This window comes from Cygnus olor, chromosome 3 (assembly GCF_009769625.2).
Source record: "Cygnus olor isolate bCygOlo1 chromosome 3, bCygOlo1.pri.v2, whole genome shotgun sequence".
Lineage (NCBI taxonomy): Eukaryota > Metazoa > Chordata > Aves > Anseriformes > Anatidae > Cygnus > Cygnus olor.
This window is the reverse complement of record NC_049171.1, coordinates 102974965-102995801: the sequence shown is the minus strand read 5'-3', so window position 1 is coordinate 102995801 and position 20837 is coordinate 102974965. Positions and strand designations below refer to the sequence as shown.

The 20837-nt window shown below is 38.5% G+C and overlaps 1 protein-coding gene across 4 annotated transcripts in view; it reads left to right on the top strand.

Moving 5' to 3' along the window:
* TMEM63A (transmembrane protein 63A) overlaps positions 1-20120 on the top strand; it is a 29688-nt gene extending 9568 nt beyond the window's left edge. For all 4 annotated transcript variants that reach the window (XM_040552379.1, XM_040552377.1, XM_040552378.1 and 1 more), the window contains exons 8-24: positions 107-158; positions 1266-1374; positions 1753-1823; positions 2271-2351; positions 2877-3000; positions 3359-3492; positions 6187-6324; positions 7794-7947; positions 8694-8800; positions 10400-10486; positions 11109-11171; positions 12186-12348; positions 13437-13542; positions 14859-15026; positions 17857-17972; positions 18362-18424; positions 19032-20120. In XM_040552379.1, coding sequence (XP_040408313.1) covers positions 107-158; positions 1266-1374; positions 1753-1823; positions 2271-2351; positions 2877-3000; positions 3359-3492; positions 6187-6324; positions 7794-7947; positions 8694-8800; positions 10400-10486; positions 11109-11171; positions 12186-12348; positions 13437-13542; positions 14859-15026; positions 17857-17972; positions 18362-18424; positions 19032-19133 — 1838 coding nt within the window. In that variant the 3' untranslated portion in view covers positions 19134-20120. The remainder of the gene's footprint in view (positions 1-106; positions 159-1265; positions 1375-1752; positions 1824-2270; positions 2352-2876; positions 3001-3358; positions 3493-6186; positions 6325-7793; positions 7948-8693; positions 8801-10399; positions 10487-11108; positions 11172-12185; positions 12349-13436; positions 13543-14858; positions 15027-17856; positions 17973-18361; positions 18425-19031) is intronic.
* The last annotated feature ends 717 nt before the right edge of the window (positions 20121-20837 follow it).

The window sequence follows — 20837 nt, the reverse complement described above, 5'->3', positions numbered from 1 at the left end:
TTTAATGTTGAATAGATCAACATTTAAAAAAGAGAAAAGCTGGCTTTCTCATAGCTTGCATGTGAATTTTGCACCAGTTAATTATGATACTTGTTTTTGTTCTTAGTTAAAGATCCCTATAGTTTTGGAAGAACAACTATACAAAACTTAGAAACTGGGTGAGTAAATCCTGCAGAGTACTTTTATGCTTATGTCTGTTTCCTGCCATAGTCTCTAAACACAATGAATTGATACTTGCAACATGGGTCACAGGGTAGGAATTACTTATTCAAGTATCATCAACTGAAACTGGGATGTGTTCTGCTTCAGGCTACGCATTACAGCACTGATAAGAAATCTAGAAACTTGGCTTCTACTCTCTCAGCTCTTACTTTCTATACCATGTGCTTTTCTTGGCTAAGGATCACACATTTAACAATATTATTTTCAGAAATTTCCATGTTGAAAGAAACCATGGTGCAGAAAGGGGAATAAAGCTGACAGCTTTACTATAACATGTAACTCAGATGACTTGAATTCTCTTACACTAGATTTGCGTGTGTCTGTCCCATTTGAGACCACTGTTAAAATTACTTCTATTTTTTAAACCTATACAATAGTTGAAATACAAGGCTATATGTTTTATATCTATCCATGCTCTTATGTCCAATAGAATTTCTGCCAATGCACTTCATTTTTTCTAACCACATTATGATTCCTAGTAACTAGTGGAGACTTTTGATTGTTTTTTTATCTGCAAAATAGATTCCCGTATCTTAAGTTACCTGTAATTATTAATGCTCTTCACAAAAATGAAGAGCTGTTCATAGAACCAAACTTTCCTAAGTTTGGAGGGACAAGCTATCAGAGAAGCAGTGTTTACTCCCTGTATTGGGTTATTTTCATTTTGGGTAAGGATTGTCTTCAAGGGGAGCTCATTTATGCACCCAACAAGGTAATGCCAATAAAATATATTTTGGCAAATACCATGGGGTGTACTATTGATCATCTGAATGCAAAGGCACAAGCCAAATGCTTCCTAAAAGATCCATGCTATAGAATAGTGGTTTTCTTTGCAGTTTCATTTACTGTTTATCATAAAATGCTATGGGTAACCCTAGTGGCTGTCCAAGCATCTTCATGGGTATGACTATTTACCAGTTACTACTTTTTTATTACTGTGTTCAAAGAAAGGTTTTGATCTGCTTAGCATTTTGATGGCTACTTGTATCAGTAGGACAATTAGTTGTTTCTATTTCTCACATTCATAACATTTTGTCCAACAGTAACAATCTTCTTTGGCTGCACACGTTTTTTGCTGTTGTTTACCTGATTCTGACTGTTGTCTTCATGAGACATCACATGAAGGCAGTCACATATAAAGAAGAAAACATAGTAAGTTTGTTTTTTTTTTAAAGTGTTTGAAAGTGAATAGCATTAAAAAAGCAAATTGCTAAGATGCCGCCTCCTTGCTAGAATGTGATGCAAGTGTGAGGGAATTTACTGAAAGCAAAGCTCCACTGAGTGAATTGTGAAACATGGCTGGAGAGACAGGGAGTGGGGAGGGACTTGTGAAATTTTGATTTATCTTCAACTCATATAGAAGGTAAATGTGTTGCTGTCTTGAATAGGTGCAGCTCCCAACAAAATCAGAACATCCTACTTTTTTTCACCCTCTAAAACTTAGCTACCTGTGCTATGTCACTTCCTTCCTCGTATTCTTTTCTCCTTAGTCATACGGTTTCTCAAAATAGGAGTTTTTTTCTTTTGCAGGTTAAGTGCACATTGTTTATAACTGGTCTTCCAAAAAATGCAAATCAAGAGACCATACAAGGTCATTTCACGTAAGTTCCGTGCTTGACTAGTATCATTAAGAACAGGAGATTTAAAATTATCCTGGTAGTTCTACCTGTCCAAACAGAAACATTTTTGACTCTTGCATTATTTCAAATCCATGTTATAGTATCCATCTTTTAAAAGTATATTTATTACTTAGAAATAATTGAGAATAGAAGGGAAGATACTATATTTCAATAAAGCTAGATAGCTGATCTGAATAATAGAATCTAAAAAAGTGGCTGCATATCCACACTTACCATTAATGCTGCCACATGGCTTTTATTTGGGAATAATGCTGCACATCTCATTAAAGTAACTTTCAGCACCTGTCTCTGTGGAAGTCTCCTCTCTGCGTTACACCATTGATTGAGGTGTCATTTAGATATCAGTGATGCTCTTTGAAAAAGTTTCTTAAATGTACTGTGTTTTCTCATGTAGTGTTTCTTTTTCAGTGCTGCCTACCCAACCTGTACTGTGCTGGAGGTCCAGCTATGTTATGATGTAGCCAGGCTTATTTATCTATTTAAAAAAAGGTACTTTTTTTGTAATATATGAGTTTGGAATAATTTTTTGAATGCTTTGCCAGTCCTTAATCAACATTTACTAGTAGTACTAAGCTTGCATATACTAGAAGTGCTTTCGGCTCTTAAAGTTCTGGTCTGGTATTCAGTTAGATTCAGTTGTATTTTAAAGTGAGCTGTAGCTGGTTTGTTTGTTTGGGCAGTACAAAGTAGAAAACTGAGCTGTTAAATTAGTAACTAATTAGAAACTGTAGCAGACCTTGCTTTGGTCAGAAATGTTGGACACAGAAGGAAAAAGGATTGTTTTCTGGGCTATACAATAATAAATTTTCCTTCTGGAACCTCACAACAACTGTAGACTCATGATATTATAGGTTTGAAAATAAATTGTATGAAGTAGACAAAATAAGATACATTAATATCTTTGATTTGTTATGAGTCCTTGACATAATTTTTTCTCTTGGGGTTTATATTCTTTGTAACTTGCTGTTGATACTGTTCTTTTGCAAAATGTTTTGGATGTATTTTTCCATCTAGGAAACAGGCAGAAAAAAGCCTGACTTACTATAAGCATTTGCATCAGAAGCATGGCAAGCGGGTCCAAATCAACCCTAAGCCATGTGGTCAGTTCTGCTGTTGTGAAATGAGAGGATGTGAAAGGGTAAGAGAATGTTCGTTCTTACTTGTGGCTGGGAAGATCATTATAAGAGTAGAGATGACTAGTTTTTGTGTAACATCTTGTTGAACTTCAGAAGACACTTATTTATTGCAGGGAGCTCATCTTTCATGTTCTTTTACAGTAGGGAAAAGGAGTTCCCTAAAATTTTTGAAATTTAATCTTAGTGCAAAAACAGAAGTACAAAAAAAACCCTTCTGGTTGTTTGTCTTTGTGCGGGGATGTGATTTGTAATTTCTGGAATTAGTGTAAGGAATAGGGGCTATGGTTTGTGTGGACTGTATTTTAATGAAGCTATTAGCCATCTGATACTTGGATGTAACAGTCATCAATTTCCCAACAGGAGGATGCTGTAGATTATTATACTAGAGTTACAAATGAACTGATGGAAGAATTCTCAAAGGAGGAACAAGCTGTTCAAAATAAACCACTGGGAATGGCATTTGTAACGTTTCAAGAGAAATCCATGGCAACCTAGTAAGTTTTGTCTGCTTTCGTCTTTGTTCTGTTTTAACTGTAATAGTACTACTAATCTGATCTGATTTATGTTGCTTGTGTGCTTATGTTGGTTCTTCTTCCTTTCTTCTTCTTCACCATCCTGTGGATTTGGTCTGCTCTGCTTACTGGTAAGTTTCCCTGTAAGTGTGCATTAAGCCTCTATACTTCAAAGAATTTAGATGCTAAGAGACTAAATGGCTCTAGACATTTATTGGGATGAGGAACCTTGCTCTTCTGTGTGGGATCCATCAGTCTAGGCTAATAGTAGGCCAGACTAGTTGGATCTTGAATGTGGGTTACTGATTTCTCCATTTTCTACTGTGCAAGTGAAGTTACCAAGCTATCATAATGGGTGCAAATTATACTGCTAGTTAGTAATCTCAGTGAAGTAGTTAGTGACTGACCTGGCCATCAGTGTTTAATTATTTTTGTTTTAAAGGTAGTTTCTGGATGTTTGGTGTTGGCAAAGTACCAGGCAGAGTAAAGAGTAGAAACTGAAGTTTCCAGCTTTGAGTGTCTGTAAATAAACAGAAAGCTTAATAACTTGTTGTGCAGGATTCAGGGAAAAGTATGTGTGTATGCACGTGCTCAGTTTTTTTTGTTGTGTATGTGTATATAAATCTGTATGTGCACATATTTCTAAAAAGTGGTGAATAAGCAAGTTGTTAGATAAGCTAGGATAAGACAATTCAAAAAAGACATTTTTAAAGTTACGTCAAATATTCTAGGTTTTAGTAATAGTTACTTCTTTGCAAGATGATGGAGGGTTATGTGGGACAATCTGTTTCAATATTCCTTTTTTACTTGCAGATTGCTTATGACCCTCAAAATCTGTTTGACTTCAGATTTTACTACATGTGTACTTCTTACCTTTTACTATAGATCTATGTGTAGACCTATTATCAGAAGGTGTTCAGCCCCTTTTATTTAGTTGTTTGTAGAGAAAATGCATGTAACCTGTCATTTTCTGTTAGCAGTTTGTGAGCACCTTTTACTAGCACAAAGTGAGTGAAGGGAAGCAGAGTAATACTTGTAATACAAGCGTAACACATCATGCTTTTTTTAATTCTTCATAGCATTTCTGGTTTAAATTGTCTGTGTTCTTTTGACTCTCAAGTCACAGTAGACAGTCAGTCTTTCAGGCTCTTTTCAGGGGATTCCAGGGTGTAGGATTTCGAGAATTTGAGACGCTGGAAAAACTTTGCATTCTGCTCTTTAACCGAGTATTAATTATGTGATGAAATCTACCCTTCTGTTTTTGTGATGTTACATACTATACTTCGAGATTCCAGAGCATGAATTAATGCTTTAAGATGTGAAACTAAAAGGAAAAATAAGCACTGAGGTTCTTTCTCTAGCTGTTAATTTCTTGTTTATAATTTTGATAGGATAATTTCTTCTCAGACGTGTTCTGAATTGCACTGCAGGCATCTGAGTTGGATTATTAAGAAAGATTTTAGCTTGTTTAGCTTGCAGTGGATTCTATTATTTGGAAAATTAGTTTACGCTTGGAGCTGAGGCTACCATCACATTAGAAAGTCATATGGTGCCACTAGTGGTCTCTGCTCCACAGAGCCCTGAAAAAGGGTGGAAGAAGCCAGAAGCCAGGACTGATGTTCATGGAGTCAGGTAGCTGTAGAAGCTGGATTAAAGTTGGTGCTTATGTTGGTGTAGTGTGGTTGGAATTGCTAAAGCTTGCCTCATATTTACTCTTTAAAAACAAGATATCGAAGTATCAAAAAACTTTCTTAGCATCTTGCAGCAGCAAGTATTTACAGTTTTACATCGCTACTTGAATTCTGGTAAGATAAAAATCTGTTTTGTCTTTTATTGCTTTGTTTGGTGTCTGTGTGGTTCTCTATTTTCTTTATGTTAAGAGCATGACTTAGAAAAAAGCATGTTCAGGAATTTTACAGTCTACTCTTTCAAATACAATGTATACCATTTCTATGCTAGTGAAATGGTGCTTATCTGGAGTACCTTTTACACTGTGACTTACACACAGTTGTACTGTCTCTGAATATATGCTTATCACTTCTGTTGGTGTGTTTTGAGAAATCTTTTAGAGCATTTATTCTGGCCATGTTTCGATTTGGTTTAAATACATTGATATTCAACTCAAAATATTAGAAGATAAAACTAAATGTGTTTATTTTGGGAACAGGCAAAAGAGGTTATTATTTTGAATGGTGAGGATACCAGCATGATAAAAATTCTACGAAAAGCAAAGATGGCTAGATTTCATATTAGTGTAATGAAGTGTAGACTAATTGTTCAGTCTGCTATGACTTGAGAACAGCTGTAGTTATGTAAGAGGTGTTTGGGGAACTGTCTGTCTTTTTTCTGATGCTCTCGGACTTTGTTTTTTAATACGAACCACTGCTGCCGTTAGTGGTAATAGAAGCACTGAACAGTTCAAATCAAGATTGCTTTTTTGTTTTCCAGCTTTGTCAGTTATCAAGGGTCTGTGGTAGTAAGAGTGTCTGATTGTAACATCATCTCGTGTATGTAATAACCATTTTGTCTAAACGCGCTCTCAATCTCTAGTTATTAAGAGTTTGTTGTGTTTTTTATTTTTCCTTTTACCACTATTACCAGTCTTCCTCTATATCTGCAGCATTTTCAGGTGTAAAAAACTTGAAAAAAATCCCCCTCTTTTTTCCCTCCTTACAGCATCCTTAAGGACTTCAATGCCTGCAAATGTGAGGGTATTAATTGTAAAGGAGAACCACAGCCATCATCCTACAGCAAGGAGCTCTGCGTATCAAACTGGAAGGTTAAATATGCTCCATATCCTGAGAATATATGTTGGTAAGATTCCTGTCTTCCACCATTTATTTATGGTAGTGTAGGTTTATAATGGGGACAGGAGAAGGGGTCTAAGTGTATTTTTCTTTAACGCTAAACTGAAACTTTATGGAACGTTTCCATTTGGCTGGTGTGAATATTTCCATTAATGCTGCTCTTCATTGACCTTGGGGATGTCTCTCAGAGGTTGACTATAGAGTTTTACCACAACAAAGTTCTGGTACCTGCAGTTCTTGTTAACTTTGATTTTTTTTAAATCCATTTTTATTTTTTTAATTAGCCTCTACCTCCTCCTTTCCATTTTTTGAGGCTAATGTATATCTACTGTTGAGATATGAGGCAAGGAATTTGGTGTTAGTGCTGAGTATTCTTCAAGTGTGTGTGTGTGTGTGTGTGTGTATATGTGTATATATATATATATATTTTTTTTTTTGGCGATGCCACAGGACAAGTATAGCTTGATCCACTCTGAACTATGGTCTGTTTTCCAACTTCTTTTTTTACTGACCCAGTAAATTTCACAGACTTTACTTAGGAGTGTGTGAAAATAGGTAAATGCTTTTTGAATCAAGCTGTTCCTGTGCTGTCTTCTGTCATGCTTATAGGCTAAAAATGACTAAACGTTTTCCAGTTGCTTTGTAAATAATGTAGGATTGCACCAATATAATCTTCAGGTCGTATGACAGAAAATTTGTTGTGACGTTTCCATTGCCCACACCGAAACTGCAAATGAGACAAAAAATACTCCTATTGTTTGGCTTTTGTCTTGAAGAGGTGGCACAGCAATTTGCCATGTTAATGTTACTTACCTAGGCTTACCATGAGAGTTGTCAACAGAGGGAATGATAATGAACCTCTGTCCCTGCTTTGTCTGTTCTTAATGCTTGGCTTTGGCTGAGGTCCAAGTCATTCCAGTCCTTTTGGGAACTGTTTCAGAAAACATTAAGAACACTGCCTGTTTAAGACCTGTGGTTGCTGTGGATGCAGTTGGATGTTTCAGCTGGGTGTTGTTTTTTATATAAATCAGAGTTTCTTGGTAGATTCTGCTTCTGATAGCTATTCTCCTTGCTGAAATTCTCTGTGTAATTGCAATCTCGTTCTAACTTTCACAGTTTAATAATGTAGAAATACTAAACAAAGTGTTTCATCCTAAAGCTTAACTACTTTGGACATTGTATTTAAGTGTTACAAAAGACTAAAGTTTTGAAAGTGCAAGTTTGTTATCATTCAAGAAAGGTTGCACTGTTTTCATTATTTCTAACAGCAACTGGGACTTCTGTAGTGCTTTGTTATTTAGCTTTGAGAATATGAAAGCCCAGCTTTGAAAAAGCAGTGCCACCTATTACTTGACAGATTATATATATATATATTATATATATATTATATATATATTATATATATATATATATATATATATATTTATATTTTTAATAGCACATGCTTACTGTTTGTTTTTGTCTTTTTTTTGGCAGGAATAATCTTTCGGTGCGTGGTCTGAAATGGTGGTTTAGATGGTTTTGCATTAATTTGTTTCTTTTTATTGTGCTGTTTTTTCTTACCACTCCGTCCATAATCATTTCAACCATGGACAAGTTCAATGTCACTAAACCTATTCACTACCTTAATGTGAGTATCACTATGTGTTTGGATATAGCTGTATTTCAGACCAAAATGTTACTAAATGGATAGGTGCATAATAAGAAAATGTAACAATGTCTATAAGCTAAATTCAGTTGAAATTCTCAAAATTGTTTAATGTAGTTTCTGATTAAAAAGTGTCAGGTTCTTGGTCCTCTTTTGATCCTTGATAGTAGGCTGGATAATTTCATCTGAAACTTTATATAATAAAATCTTTTATTTGTAGTAAAAGTTGCATTCCAAAGTTACATAACTTTAAATATTTAAAATCTAAAACCTTTTGCCAAAAATGGAATTTCATGTCCAACTTGTATTTTGATTTTTATGATGAGAAGAGGGGAATTCAGATTTTAAACTCTAAAGTAAAATGCCATGGTTTTATTTTGCTTACTGGATTGAAAACCAGGATGTCATATATATCTGGTCCTAGTCTGACTTCAGCTGAAGTCTCTTACAAACTGTTCATTTTAGATATTTCCCCAAGGTGGTATAAACTATATAAAAGCTGCTTGTGAGATTCACCCTCATGGAATTTTAATCCCAATCCTACTCCTGTTTCCTGTTTTGCACACCAGTGCTGAGCTCTACCTCATTCTAAGTCTGCATCTGAATATGATTTTCACTGTTCAACCTGCTATAATTTACAAAAAGCTAATTAGTGCAGCCTCTGTTCTTCTATCACAGCTGCATTAAACTATTTTTAACACCTTTAATTTTATTTTTTTTCCGATTAGAATCCCATCATCAGTCAGTTTTTCCCAACGCTCTTGCTTTGGTCCTTCTCAGCTTTGCTACCAACAATTGTCTATTACTCAACATTGCTGGAGTCCCACTGGACAAAGTAAGCAAAATCTTCCTCTGTTTCAGTCTTATCAGCTGTGTATTACTAGAACAATGGAGAAAGTGCTTATCTTTTATCGTGCTTTTAAATCTCCAGATCTCTCATAGCCAGGAATATCATGTTCTCATCACTTTCTAATGCAATACCTGATAGAATGATAGAATCATGTCACAGAACCGTAGAACGGCTTGGGTTGGAAGGGACCTCAAAGACCATCTAGTTCCAACCCCCCTGTCATGCATAGGGATGCCACCCACTGGATCAGATTGCCCAGGGCATCATCTAACCTGGCCTTGAACACCTCCAGGGATGAGGCATCCCCATCCTCTCTGGGCAACCTGTTCCAGTGCCTCACCACCCTCTGAGTCCCTGAATCCTACTTCAAGAAAAAGTGCTCTGAATGCCGGCATCCTACCTAAAAGAAGGACATCCTTCTTCGTGTTGTTTCACATGGAAGAAATGATGGGATGTAACAGTGCGCAAATCAGTGCTACTGGATACTGTTAGTGGTGTTCCGAAAGACCTACAGGACCAAGGCCTGTCAGATCTGTCGATGCAAGATTTTCAGATAGGACTGGTGATGTGCTGCTAACCTGGGGTATTCAGCACAGCCTGGTTTAGCATACTGGACTTCATCTCCAGTTTACCTACAGTCAGATAAAAGCATGATAGTGTGCACTGAATCCTAGTTACGCTTCATTCGATCTTCTGCCTGCAGCCGTGGCTTATTTATTTTTATATTCTGAGGTCAAATCCTTTTTAGTTTTGTACCATTCCCCCATAAGACATTGTGTCCAGAATCTGCTGTTTATTTGTCAAACTGTATGCTTTTTATCAACTTTTTTATTGATAGTTGTACTAAACACGTGAACTTTGAGCCCTTCTGAATTGGTTGAAACAGTTTTCTAGAGTCACTAGTAATTGCAGGTCTGATTTTAAGCCTTAGTATAATTATACTGACTGATATGTCCCACAGTACCCAGTGGCCATGTGATCCTATAAAAACTCTGGTTTTAATGCCATATGAGACAGCATCTTTGAAAGAGTCTGAATTGTTTATGGCATCTCTGCACTCTTCTGGCAACTGTGTGTCTTTAGAAAGATGTTCCTACTACTGTAGGAGGGGTATAGTATTAGTAGTGTTGTGTTCCCAAAGTCTTGACTCTTGGCAAGTATAATTAAGTAGCTTGTCTGAGTGTCTAGTTTCTTGGCACTGGTGCCCTTCAACAAACTGCCTAATCCTTCTTAGCATAGTGTTTGAAGAGCAGCTTGTTTACAAGCTGCTGAGAGATGTATCATTAGAAGAGAAACCAGCTGTGACTGGTGCTCATCCCCTTGCTTGTGGTACAGGGTGGTAGTTTTGTTAGCACAGCATCTGGACTAATCTTCTGAAATCTTTTCTGTGCCCAAGAAGATACTGAGAGCCTGCTTGGTCGAAATCAGCGAATATCCCAAAGGTGTTTCTTTTGCAAGTATATCGTAGTGATGTATATGGCAGGGGAAGCTGGAAGTCTCGTGGGTCCTGACATTCTTTGAGCAAGATCGTTCATGTGTGGAAGTCTTTCATATGAATTTCTTAGTAACTTTTTCTGTTGGCAGATCTGCAGAGAACAGAATAATGATGCATAAAGTCTACATATTTCTGATCTTCATGGTATTGATTCTGCCTTCCCTTGGTCTGACCAGGTAAAGTCATAGTTTAATAGAGTAATGTTTGGATATTCTGACAGCTTTTGAATGACAAATTTTTTGCTTTCTAGTTGCTCGTTGAGGTACAGTTGATGTACCCCTTTCCAGTGTGTCTGGTGACACACTAAAACATTGTAACATTGAAATCACATGTTCTTCATCTGAAGACCCTTAATGTTTGTGAAGTTTTGCTTTTTGTGTAGCAAAGAAATCTATGACACTGAAAGATCAATGGCTAATTGAATGTTGCCCACACTGTTGTAGCTGAGAACCTAGTTTCCCGAGTATGTCTTATACCTGAGTTAGTTTTTCTTTTTTTTCTCTGGACCTGTACTGTGTTTAACTGTCTCTAGCTGATGGGATAGCACATATTTGCCTTACCTATATACTGGCTTCTAAAAATTATTTTCTAGAACTTTAGTATGAAGTAGGTATATTTCTTTTATTATGCATCTTTTTTTTCCTACTTCTGACCAGCAGTAAGTATAAAGCTAAAGTAGTATTCAGATTATTTGATTAAATTCTTTCCATCTGTTATCCTGATCTGAACTACTGAAAGAGAAGCAATTTTACACAGTGCTAAGCTTCTGGACACTAATTTTAACCATCTTTCTTTCAGTCTTGATTTTTTCTTCCGTTGGCTGTTTGACAGAGAATCATCTGATTCTGCCATTAGGCTAGAGTAAGTATTAGCAACAATTTGTACAATTATTTAGGATGCTTTTTTTTGCTATTGACTAACTTTGGTTAGTGTTTATTAAGATTAGCTCAGGGATGGTACCTTAGGGAAGACATCGAGGTTATAAATAAGGGGAGGAGAATGCAGATGCTTTTGCTGTGGAGAAGTCTATTTTTTTCCTTCCAGATAATATATGCAAACATTTACTAAGGAGAGTTATTTTTCCCAAACCTTACAAATTTTGTAGAAGACAAGAAAAGACAGGATGATGTAATGCAGGTGAGGGGACCAGATAACGTACTGAGGGTTTTTATGTATCGTTGACAAAGGAAGGATCTTCCAAAGAATTGCACTGGGACTAAATAGCTGCAACAGTTCTCTTTTTTGAAATCCATTGACTCACTGTTGATATTAAGAAATACAAATGTCTTCATGCGAGTACCGCACACTTGCAGATATTGGTTATTAGAAGCTCTTGTGACTGTGAGCTGAGCATGGTGGCTAGTTTGCGAGGTGCCTGGAGGGAAAGAATAGGATGCAGTTATTATGACTTAAATTATGTTCTCAACTGCTATTTCAAAGTCACTAACAAGAAGATGATTAGGAATTACTACACTGTAATAGGATAATTTTATCTTATAGTCTTCTTATCTTGTCTCAAGTTGCCGTTGTAGCCATCAAGTGATGCTCTTGTCTGTTATCAGCCACCCCATCAGACTGCTGTTTCTTTGCTTGAACAGTTTATTCCTTATCCAACCTGCGTGACTCAGCCGGTCTTCTTACAGATTAGTTTGCACTGGCATCATAAAAGTACGCTTTTACTGCACTTACTGCATTTATCGTTAGGTAGTACTCTTTTTCAGCAAGGTTATCAGAAGTCTTCTAGCCACCTCTTATGGTGGCTAGTACTTATACCTATGGAGAGAGATTTCCAAAGACGATAGAGATCCATTGTATATATGTTTTTTCTATTTGCTTTTCTGCTTTCCGGTCACTGTCTGATGTCTTTCCTTGCAGATGTGTCTTTTTGCCTGACCAGGGAGCATTCTTTGTGAACTACGTGATTGCCTCTGCTTTCATTGGCAATGGGATGGAGCTACTGCGCCTACCTGGACTCATCCTTTATACCATACGCATGATAATGGCCAAGTCCACAGCAGAAAGAAAAAATATTAAACAGGTGTTAGAGCCCCACCTTAGCCAAGAGGCAGCAATTAAACAATTGGTTTTTATAAGAAACAGTGGGAGCCCCCATCTTTCAGACCATTAACTATCACGTCCTGACATTTTTTGGCCTTTATTTCACTCATCTGTAACAGATTTGTATTGCCTGCCTTTGCAGCATATTTAACTGTGAAGTATTTATTCAAGTAAGAGATGGTCAAAATATTCTCTTTGTAGCTCCAAGTCAGATTTTTATGATTTGGATTTTTTTAGTAGAATTCTGATGCTATCTTATACTCTAAATTGTAGGGTTTTTAAAATTTGGATCTGTCCACAGTTAGTTTCTTCTGTCAGCCATCAAGCATGTGCAATTTGATTTTATTTTGTTAGATGTGCATTCAGATTAATGCTTACCGTCTAATTTCAAGCACTGAACTTTAACTTTCAGATGACATTTTGTCTTGCAGCTTGACATTCAAGCTGTTGGAATACGAACTTAAGCCTGTATACAGCTGCCCCCATTCCTTTTTTTCTTTTTTTTTCGGGGGGGGGGAGGGAGTGTCCATTTTAAAATAATCATGTTAAACATTTGCTTTTGTTAACTGTTGCATGTTACACCTTGTTGTGGTTGAACTGATATGTATAGATTTTTTTTTCCCATTCCAAGAGGTTCAGGTAAGCATTAGAAAAAAACGGGAGTACCAACCATACCAAAGCTTCGACATCTTGAGCTTTCCCTGGTGTGAAAACCAGCAAAAGGAACAGTATACAGATTCAATGAGAGATGCAGTGAGATGAAGGTTCTGTGTTTGGCCCAATTACTTCCTACTTTGTGGCTTTAATAGTTGCTTCTTGTAGGTGAAAACACTTACCCTTGAGGAATTTTTTTTTAAGGCTACGGAAGTAGTAACATGTTTTGTGAGTGTACCTGTTTAAAACACACGATACTTATACATAAGTGTTGTTTGTACCTCTCAGGGAAATAACTGATCTCTCAAAGGGAGAGAATAAGAGAAGGTGAACTTGCTTTAGTGAATCTGTCGTAACTCCTAACAAATTGATAGGTGACACGAGAGATTTAAGTGTTTTGTTTTTCCTTCCTAGCAACAAGCATTTGAATATGAATTTGGAGCGATGTACGCATGGATGTTGTGTGTGTTCACTGTCGTCATGGCCTATAGCATTACGTGTCCCATCATTGTCCCATTCGGTAAGTTCTCCAATGAGCTGTGGACATCGTGAGTGAGATTGAGCCAAGTGGGAGTTAGGAAGGCCCAATTCTAGGTTCTTGGTACAGTTCAGATGCTGATGATCCTTAGGACTTTAAACTTTTCATCCCTTCCTGTGGGGAAAAATAGGACAGAAGATGGTGAATTAGTTCTTGCGCTGCATTTAGAAGTTGAAACTGTATTTGAATATTAAATGCTGATTTTATTTTTGAGTGTTGTCTTAATTAGCTCTGGTGGTGGTTTTTAGTAGTTAAGCATAGGAGTTAGGTTTGGGTGTGAGGGGATTATTTTTATCTCTGGTTCTTGAGGTCTAGGAGAAGCAGGCTGCATAAGGTATCTGGAGGTCCATCTTAAGCAGCCAAGCTTGACTTGAGACATTCTGATCCCCAAATCCTTTAGGCACGTTTGCAATAACATTTGTCTTAAAGTTTGAGTGAAGTATGTAAAATAAGCACAAAAAGAAGTATGTTGATACAGTAGTAAGAGGCTGGAAAACTACCTGTCCTTTTCACTGCTGCAGCTCTACTGTGTTGCAAACCATTTATCTAAAATTCCATGCCCTGAATGAGAAAAGGGGCTGTGGCCATCACCTGCATGCTCCGTGGTCTTGACCCTAGGGATGTGACCTAATGATGTCCTAGCCACTTTGTCTGAGACGACGTCTTGGTGAATGCCATACCTATCCTCTGACAGGAAAGGAAATGCTGTACTCTGCTTGATGCGCTGGCTTAGACAACCAGCTAATTAGTTCAGGGTATGTGGGTAGAGTGCAGCTGCCCTGTAGTGTAGTTAGAGCTGCAGTCCTTCTGTAGGGCCTGGAGAAGGTCTCCAAGTCACAGGCCGCCTTGCTGTGCGGGACGGGTCGGGGAAGGACAAAAGCTGACTTGAAATCCAGTCGTGGATTTATTGAAGGCTCAGGGGGAAAGACAAAGCCATTGCTAGACTTTTCTTCTTTACCCATACTGCAGTGAGGGAGTTACCAAGCCTACCCAAACAGATTGGCCCAATGTGCCAGCACTAGAGAGGAACTCGGAGTCTACTCTGGGGGTACAAGTGGTGCCACAGAGAAGCGTGAGGAGAAGGGGAAGGATAGTGAAACCCTGGGGATGTTGGCCCTGCCCCATGAACTACCGTAGAAGCAGAATGCTCTCATGAAGCTGTACTCCATTCATATTTGGGCTGTATCCACCATTAGTATCTGGATCTTCAGTCGCTTTGTTGGTATAGATCTCACAGGATTGCTGCTTTTATCAAGTCTTCAACAACCTCTCCTTGGCTCTTCCTTTTTTCCTCCCAGGGTTAATATATATACTCCTGAAGCACATGGTTGACCGCTACAACCTTTACTATGCATATCTCCCTGCCAAGCTGGAAAAGAAGATGCACTTTGCAGCAGTGAACCAGGCTCTTGCAGCTCCAATTCTCTGCCTTTTATGGCTCTATTTTTTCTCATTTTTGCGACTGGGTAAGCTTTACCTTTTTTCACTGAGAGCAGTCTTACTTCTCTTGACATCTTTCTTACACGTGAAATGTGAAGTTCCATAGGCGTTATGGGCTTCTCTTTTTGCCTCTGTAAATGGGAAGTCATGGGGGTTACCTGTTGCACCGAGGTATGCAATATTTGCAGCTTATACAAGTTTGCATAAGATGCTCTGAAGAAGGCATAGATGGCTGATGTGTTAACTGGAAATATTACGTTCCATTCAGTTTTTTCACTTTACAGGAAGTTGTGTTCCCTAAATCTGCAGAGTTTGAATTGGCCAATTGGACTGTAGAGTGACAGTATTTAAAAACAAACAAATAAAAATAAACACACCAACGTTAAAGAAAAGTCTGTTCAGAATTATTGTTAGTAGATGGTCTCTGGCTTCACTACACACATTTGTGCAGTCTGTATGTAAGTTGAATTTGCCTGAGTGAATTGGCTATTACTTCTGTTGTACAACTGTTGGTTAGGAAAAAATTCTTAAAATGTTGGCTAATGCTACTAAGGCCTTTGTTCTGCATCATGTGTCAAACTTTATACGGAAGACTGCAGTGAGATAGTGACTCTCCTCCCCATACTGTGATTCAAAAACTCATGGTTTTGTGTAATTCATTTTAAATACGCAGATGTTCTTTATTTTGCAAATACTTGGCATTATTAGTATTGGCTGCAGTATACTAACAGCTTTGGCATCAGAAAAGGTACGTGATAGCTTACAGCTTTTTACTCATGATGTAGGAGGAAGCACTCGTCATGGAACAGGAATGTTGGTGATGCTTGAGGGAATTAAGTTTCCCTTCTTGGGAAGGGAGCTCTTGGAATCTAACTGTATTTTACCTTCTCTGTTCTCACAGCACTGATGACAAAGTATGTTTGCATCGTGCTTTTCCAGCGTACTTATAGATAAATGACAGTCTGCCAACAGTATATTTTTTAACTTTGGGGAGTTCCCAGTGGATTTAAGAGGCACTCAAAACTATGGCTTCAGGCTATCTTTGGAGTTGAGCAGGTGTCACTGTGGTAATTATATGCTTGGGAGATTTTCTCCTTTGTTTTGAGATCTCTCTCTGCAACTGGGATGACGAACAAATTCATGTCCTCTAAAATAACAGCAGAATTTTGAGAGCATGCTTTAGAAAAAAACAAACATGCAGCAGTTGACGTGTCTCTAATTGTTATGAAGGAAACCCTGGTGTAGTAAAAATGAAATCCTTATATTTCCTGGTTCTGCGGCAAGACCATCATTTGCTGTGGAACTTAACCCAATCTGTATTTTCCATTACTATGTTTGGCTTGGTTTAGTATAGAATTATTGTTTAACTGGATATTCTTCAATGCCTTGATTGGACAGCCTTGTGCACTGACAAGTGGTGTGAGGATGAGAGGCAGGACCTTGACGTTTTGATTTAATTGCTATTCCTTGTGCCAAGGGGAAGGAAGGAGGGGGAAGAGTGCTTCCTTATCTGCAAAATAAATCACTGTGTGTGTAAAGTTTTATTGCTTAATCAATGACTTGTGTAGTTTGCCTGGTGCAGTGATGGGCGTTATAGATGCAGAGTACAGCGATACTCTATTTTCTCACTCACAGAAATGTAAGGCTAGAAAGACTTCTATCCCAGTTCTGAGTCAGGATCAAATATCGCTTGACTGCTCACAGTACTGCATGCAGACAGGCTGCGCCAGTGTCATCTATTTCCTCCTCAGCTACTATCTTCTTCCTCAGCCTCGTGCCGTTTATCCATCAGACACCTAAAACACTGCTGTGTCCCTCACGGCAGAGGACAACAGTAGTATCAGCAGTTCAGCCTGTCTCCTGGGATGGGCACCTAAGTCCCATGGTTCTCTAGAGGTGTTGGCAGCGATGAGTGCTGAGGATGCAGGGCAGGGGAAAACTGATTTGTGGAGACTTCTCCCCTGATGTCTGCTGTTTGCCTTGTGGCTCACTCCATACATTGGCTTTGATGCAGATGTTCCTCAACAGCTGGTTAAAGAGTGATGTAACCTATGCTTAGAAAACCAACTCCTTCTAAAGGAGATTCCAGAATATCCATAGGGAAGTTCTTTCATTTCCCTTGCTTGAACAGCAACATGTACTTTGTTTTTTTATTCCTCCTCTCAAATAGATCTGCACAGATCTGTTCATATAACCTACTAAACAGTAAACTTGTCTGTTCTGTGTCACTACATATGCTGGGGTTAACACAAACACACACAGAAAAGAGGATTGTTATTGCTTGTTTTGGCCAAAGAAGTTTAGAAACAGCTGGGTTAACTTTTTCTCACCGGTTCTTACTCTGAGAAGCTACAGTCATGTTATCCATATATATATGTTTTTCCCTGGGAGGTAGTGGAGGAACAACTTTTAATCTGTAAAGGTCATTTTTTTCCCCTTTGAGGTGTTTGCAAGCCCTCTGGTTTGGTACCACCATCCTATTTAATAAATGGACTCTACCTATTACATTTCACAGATCATTAATTAAAAGCATCTTAGAAGTGGGTCCAGGATAAATGAGGGAGGAGAAGAAGGATCTGCGAGCTTTGTTTAGCATTCAAGATTTGCAGCTGCCTGCCTTAGCCTCTTTAAAAAAAAAAAAAAAAGGGGGGGGGGGGAAATAACTCATTTATCAGTTTTAGCAGTCAGCAGGCTTTGTGCTTAAGCAGCTTCTCCTAGTTGAGGTGGGAAGTGGCTTGCCCAGTCCTCCAAGGAGGAAACATGAGGCTTCTGTGAAAATGAGGAAGACAAATAAGAGTGAGTTTTTTTTTTTCTTGCTCTGTATTTTTATATTATATTTTCTGGATATTTTTCTAGGCTTTAAAGCACCTACAAGCATGTTTACCTTCCTGGTTGTCAACATCACAATCGCTATTTGCGTGGCTTATTCTTGTTTTGGCTGTTTCAAGCATCTGAGCCCACTGAATTATAAGGTAAGTGGTGGATACCTTACACCTTTCAGCACCTGCCTATGTATTTGATGTAGCACCAGCTAGTCATGTTGGGGTGTTTCTTGCCTTGACAGTAGCGATGGCTGTCCACAAACATTAATTCCAGTAAGATGACTAAAAAGGGCTGATCATTAGAGGCAGATTACTTGGCACAGTGGAAAGTGTGCCAGTTTCAGCAGGAACCAAATCTAAGAGAAAGAGCAGTATGGAAAAAGATTGGAGGCGAGTTCATTGTAACTGTACATTAGAGCACCAGCACTGCCCAGTGATTTCTTTCTGCGGGTTTTCAAGTGCTTACCATCTCTTAATACTGTTTTAACTTACCAGTTTGATATTGTCTCTCTCCCTTTCCCCCACGTTACTGGTTACAGATAGAAGACGTGCAGTGCGAAAGCGGAAACAACACAGATGTACGAACCATCCCAGCGTCTTCTGTAAGAAGTTAAGAGTTACTAATATTCTCTTACATTTCTCAGAAAAGCCTAACTTCTCACCCTGCTTGCCAAAGAGCTTGTGTAGGACATACTAGTTTGAATGGACTGTAGGACTTCCGTATGTTGGTGGGACCAGTGAGTTCTGCAGCTGGGCTCCTTGACTGTTCCCAGGTGGTGTTCCAGAAGTACCTTCAGCTGAAGTTTTAGGAGTAGTTGAGATATGCTACTTCCAGCAGCACTAAATGCTGTTCTGGGCCTTACACCAGACAGTACCTGACATCTGGACAGCAGCCAAATGTAGTCAATTGCCACTGCTTTGTGACTTTGAAAGTTGTGACATGTATAGCAGGTCTTTGCCTTGTCACTAAAAAGGCTGTAGGACTGAAGTAGAAATAGAGGTCTTTGTGCCACATCTACAAGCTGTGTGTGTACAGGTGAGAGGTGCACCAGGAAGCCTCCTGTAGCGTGCAAAAGGCCTCGGGTGTTAAGCTGAAGAATGGGAAAATGGATGAAAAGAAGAATGGCAAGGGGAAAAATTATCCTGGGTAAATTATCCCAACGTTATGGTCTGAGAGACTAGTAAAATCCTTAACGCTTGTGATTTCAGATGTACATCCCCCGAGTTTTGCATCCTCATTCTACAGAAAGGACGATGCTTGCCCAAAAGGAGCAGCCATCATATGGCACCATGGACAACAGTAGTTCATAGGCAGAAGTTACAAGCTGTTCTGCCCAACCAGCAATTATCAAGGAGGGAGTGAAAGGCTTTCTCTGAATACTGAAGACTAACACAAGATGGAGCACTTGGTCCAACATTAGAAGAACTAATTCCCCACCACTGCCTACTAAGTATTCTGATTTTTTTTTACGAATTCCTGCTTACAGAAGAGAGATAGAAATAATTCATTGTGTGGTCTGCAGCTGTGCTTGGAGATCAAAAAGCAGATGCCTTGGGACTGATTGTTTTCCAGGCTGTCTACACACATTGTTCAACGTGTTTGTTTCACAGAGTTGCTGATCCTCAGGGACTTCACGTCTGCTATCTCATTGCTTGCCTTATGAAGATAACTTATGCTGCATATAGATAACTGATCACCAAAGCAAATGTAGCTCTCTATTACCAACTGTCATTTATTTATTCAAAAAGATTCTTATAAAAAAAAAAAGCTTTAGTATTTATAAACTCCTTGGTATGTGCTAAATCCTGAAGCAGCGTCACTTTTTTGATGAAAATACTGTTTGTGTGGGAGTGGAGGATGGTGTGTGGGAATCTCTCCTCTCTTTTCACCTGAAGCACGTTCATTTTTTCCTTAAGTAACGAGATGAGGGAGTTACTGTGCACTTGGACACTAAAAGTGCCAAAGCGCAAAAAAAAAGTCTAGTTTAAGAAAGGAGTGAGTTACCTGATAGTGTTTTTATATATTTTTGGAGGGCACTTAGGTTGATATTTTTTGTTCACTGTTTTTAAGGGCCTTCCACAATGAATGTTTACTTGCCAACAATAAAGGGTGTAAATATTTTATCTTTCTTTTAATCTTGGGTCAAAATGACAAATCTCTGGGTTTTCTCTATAGTACCAATATATGAGCTGTAAGATATTAAGTTTTTAAATTATGTAGTAGGCGCCAATTTATTCCGAAGTACATTGTGTCAAAGTACAACTGAAAATCACAAAGCAATAAAACAGTTCAGAAGTTTCAGGCTGTCTTGATTTTTTTTCCTTTGCATATTGAGGTATTTCTTTTGCTAGCTGCCTTGCAGTGTGAGCAGTGCCATGCACTGTTTGTAAGAGCACTGTCATGAGACTTACAACAACAGTATGCCCTCTGGAGGGAGTGAATCTTTGACCTTTGGGCAGGGAGATGATTTTTACATTCCAAAGACCTGTGTGTGTTTGCCTGCTCATTGTTAAACCTTTTAGCTCCTGAACTTGACCTGTACTAGCGTATCTGTGAAGCAGCAACATCAGAAGAATGGAGTAGAACTTGTGCCAGGGATGAGTACGTACAGATGTTTAGTTTTTTTGCAGGACTGCCTCCACCTTCTCAAGATGAGCACTCTGGACAAATGTTGAGCAGGAGACCTGTCCTGCTGCAAGAAGGACCCTGCAGAACTCTGGTAACGCAGATGACAAGCCCATCCTGTTAGTTGTAAGTACACAGCTCCTGGTTCTTAAAAGGTAAGGGCGGAGCCTTTTTCTAGTAGACATGGATTTGCATCATGTTTCTTTATATTGTTGCTTCAGTATTGCAGTTGGGGGAGCTGGGGATGATGTGTGTTGTTCTTATTTTACTTTGTTTTCAGCAATCCCGGTCTTACTAGAGGTGGTGTATACCCTGAATACATACTGGCATTGAGTCTGGGATGAGTCCTGTGGCTGGTGTGTTGCAATAGTTGGTTACAGGCTCTTCAG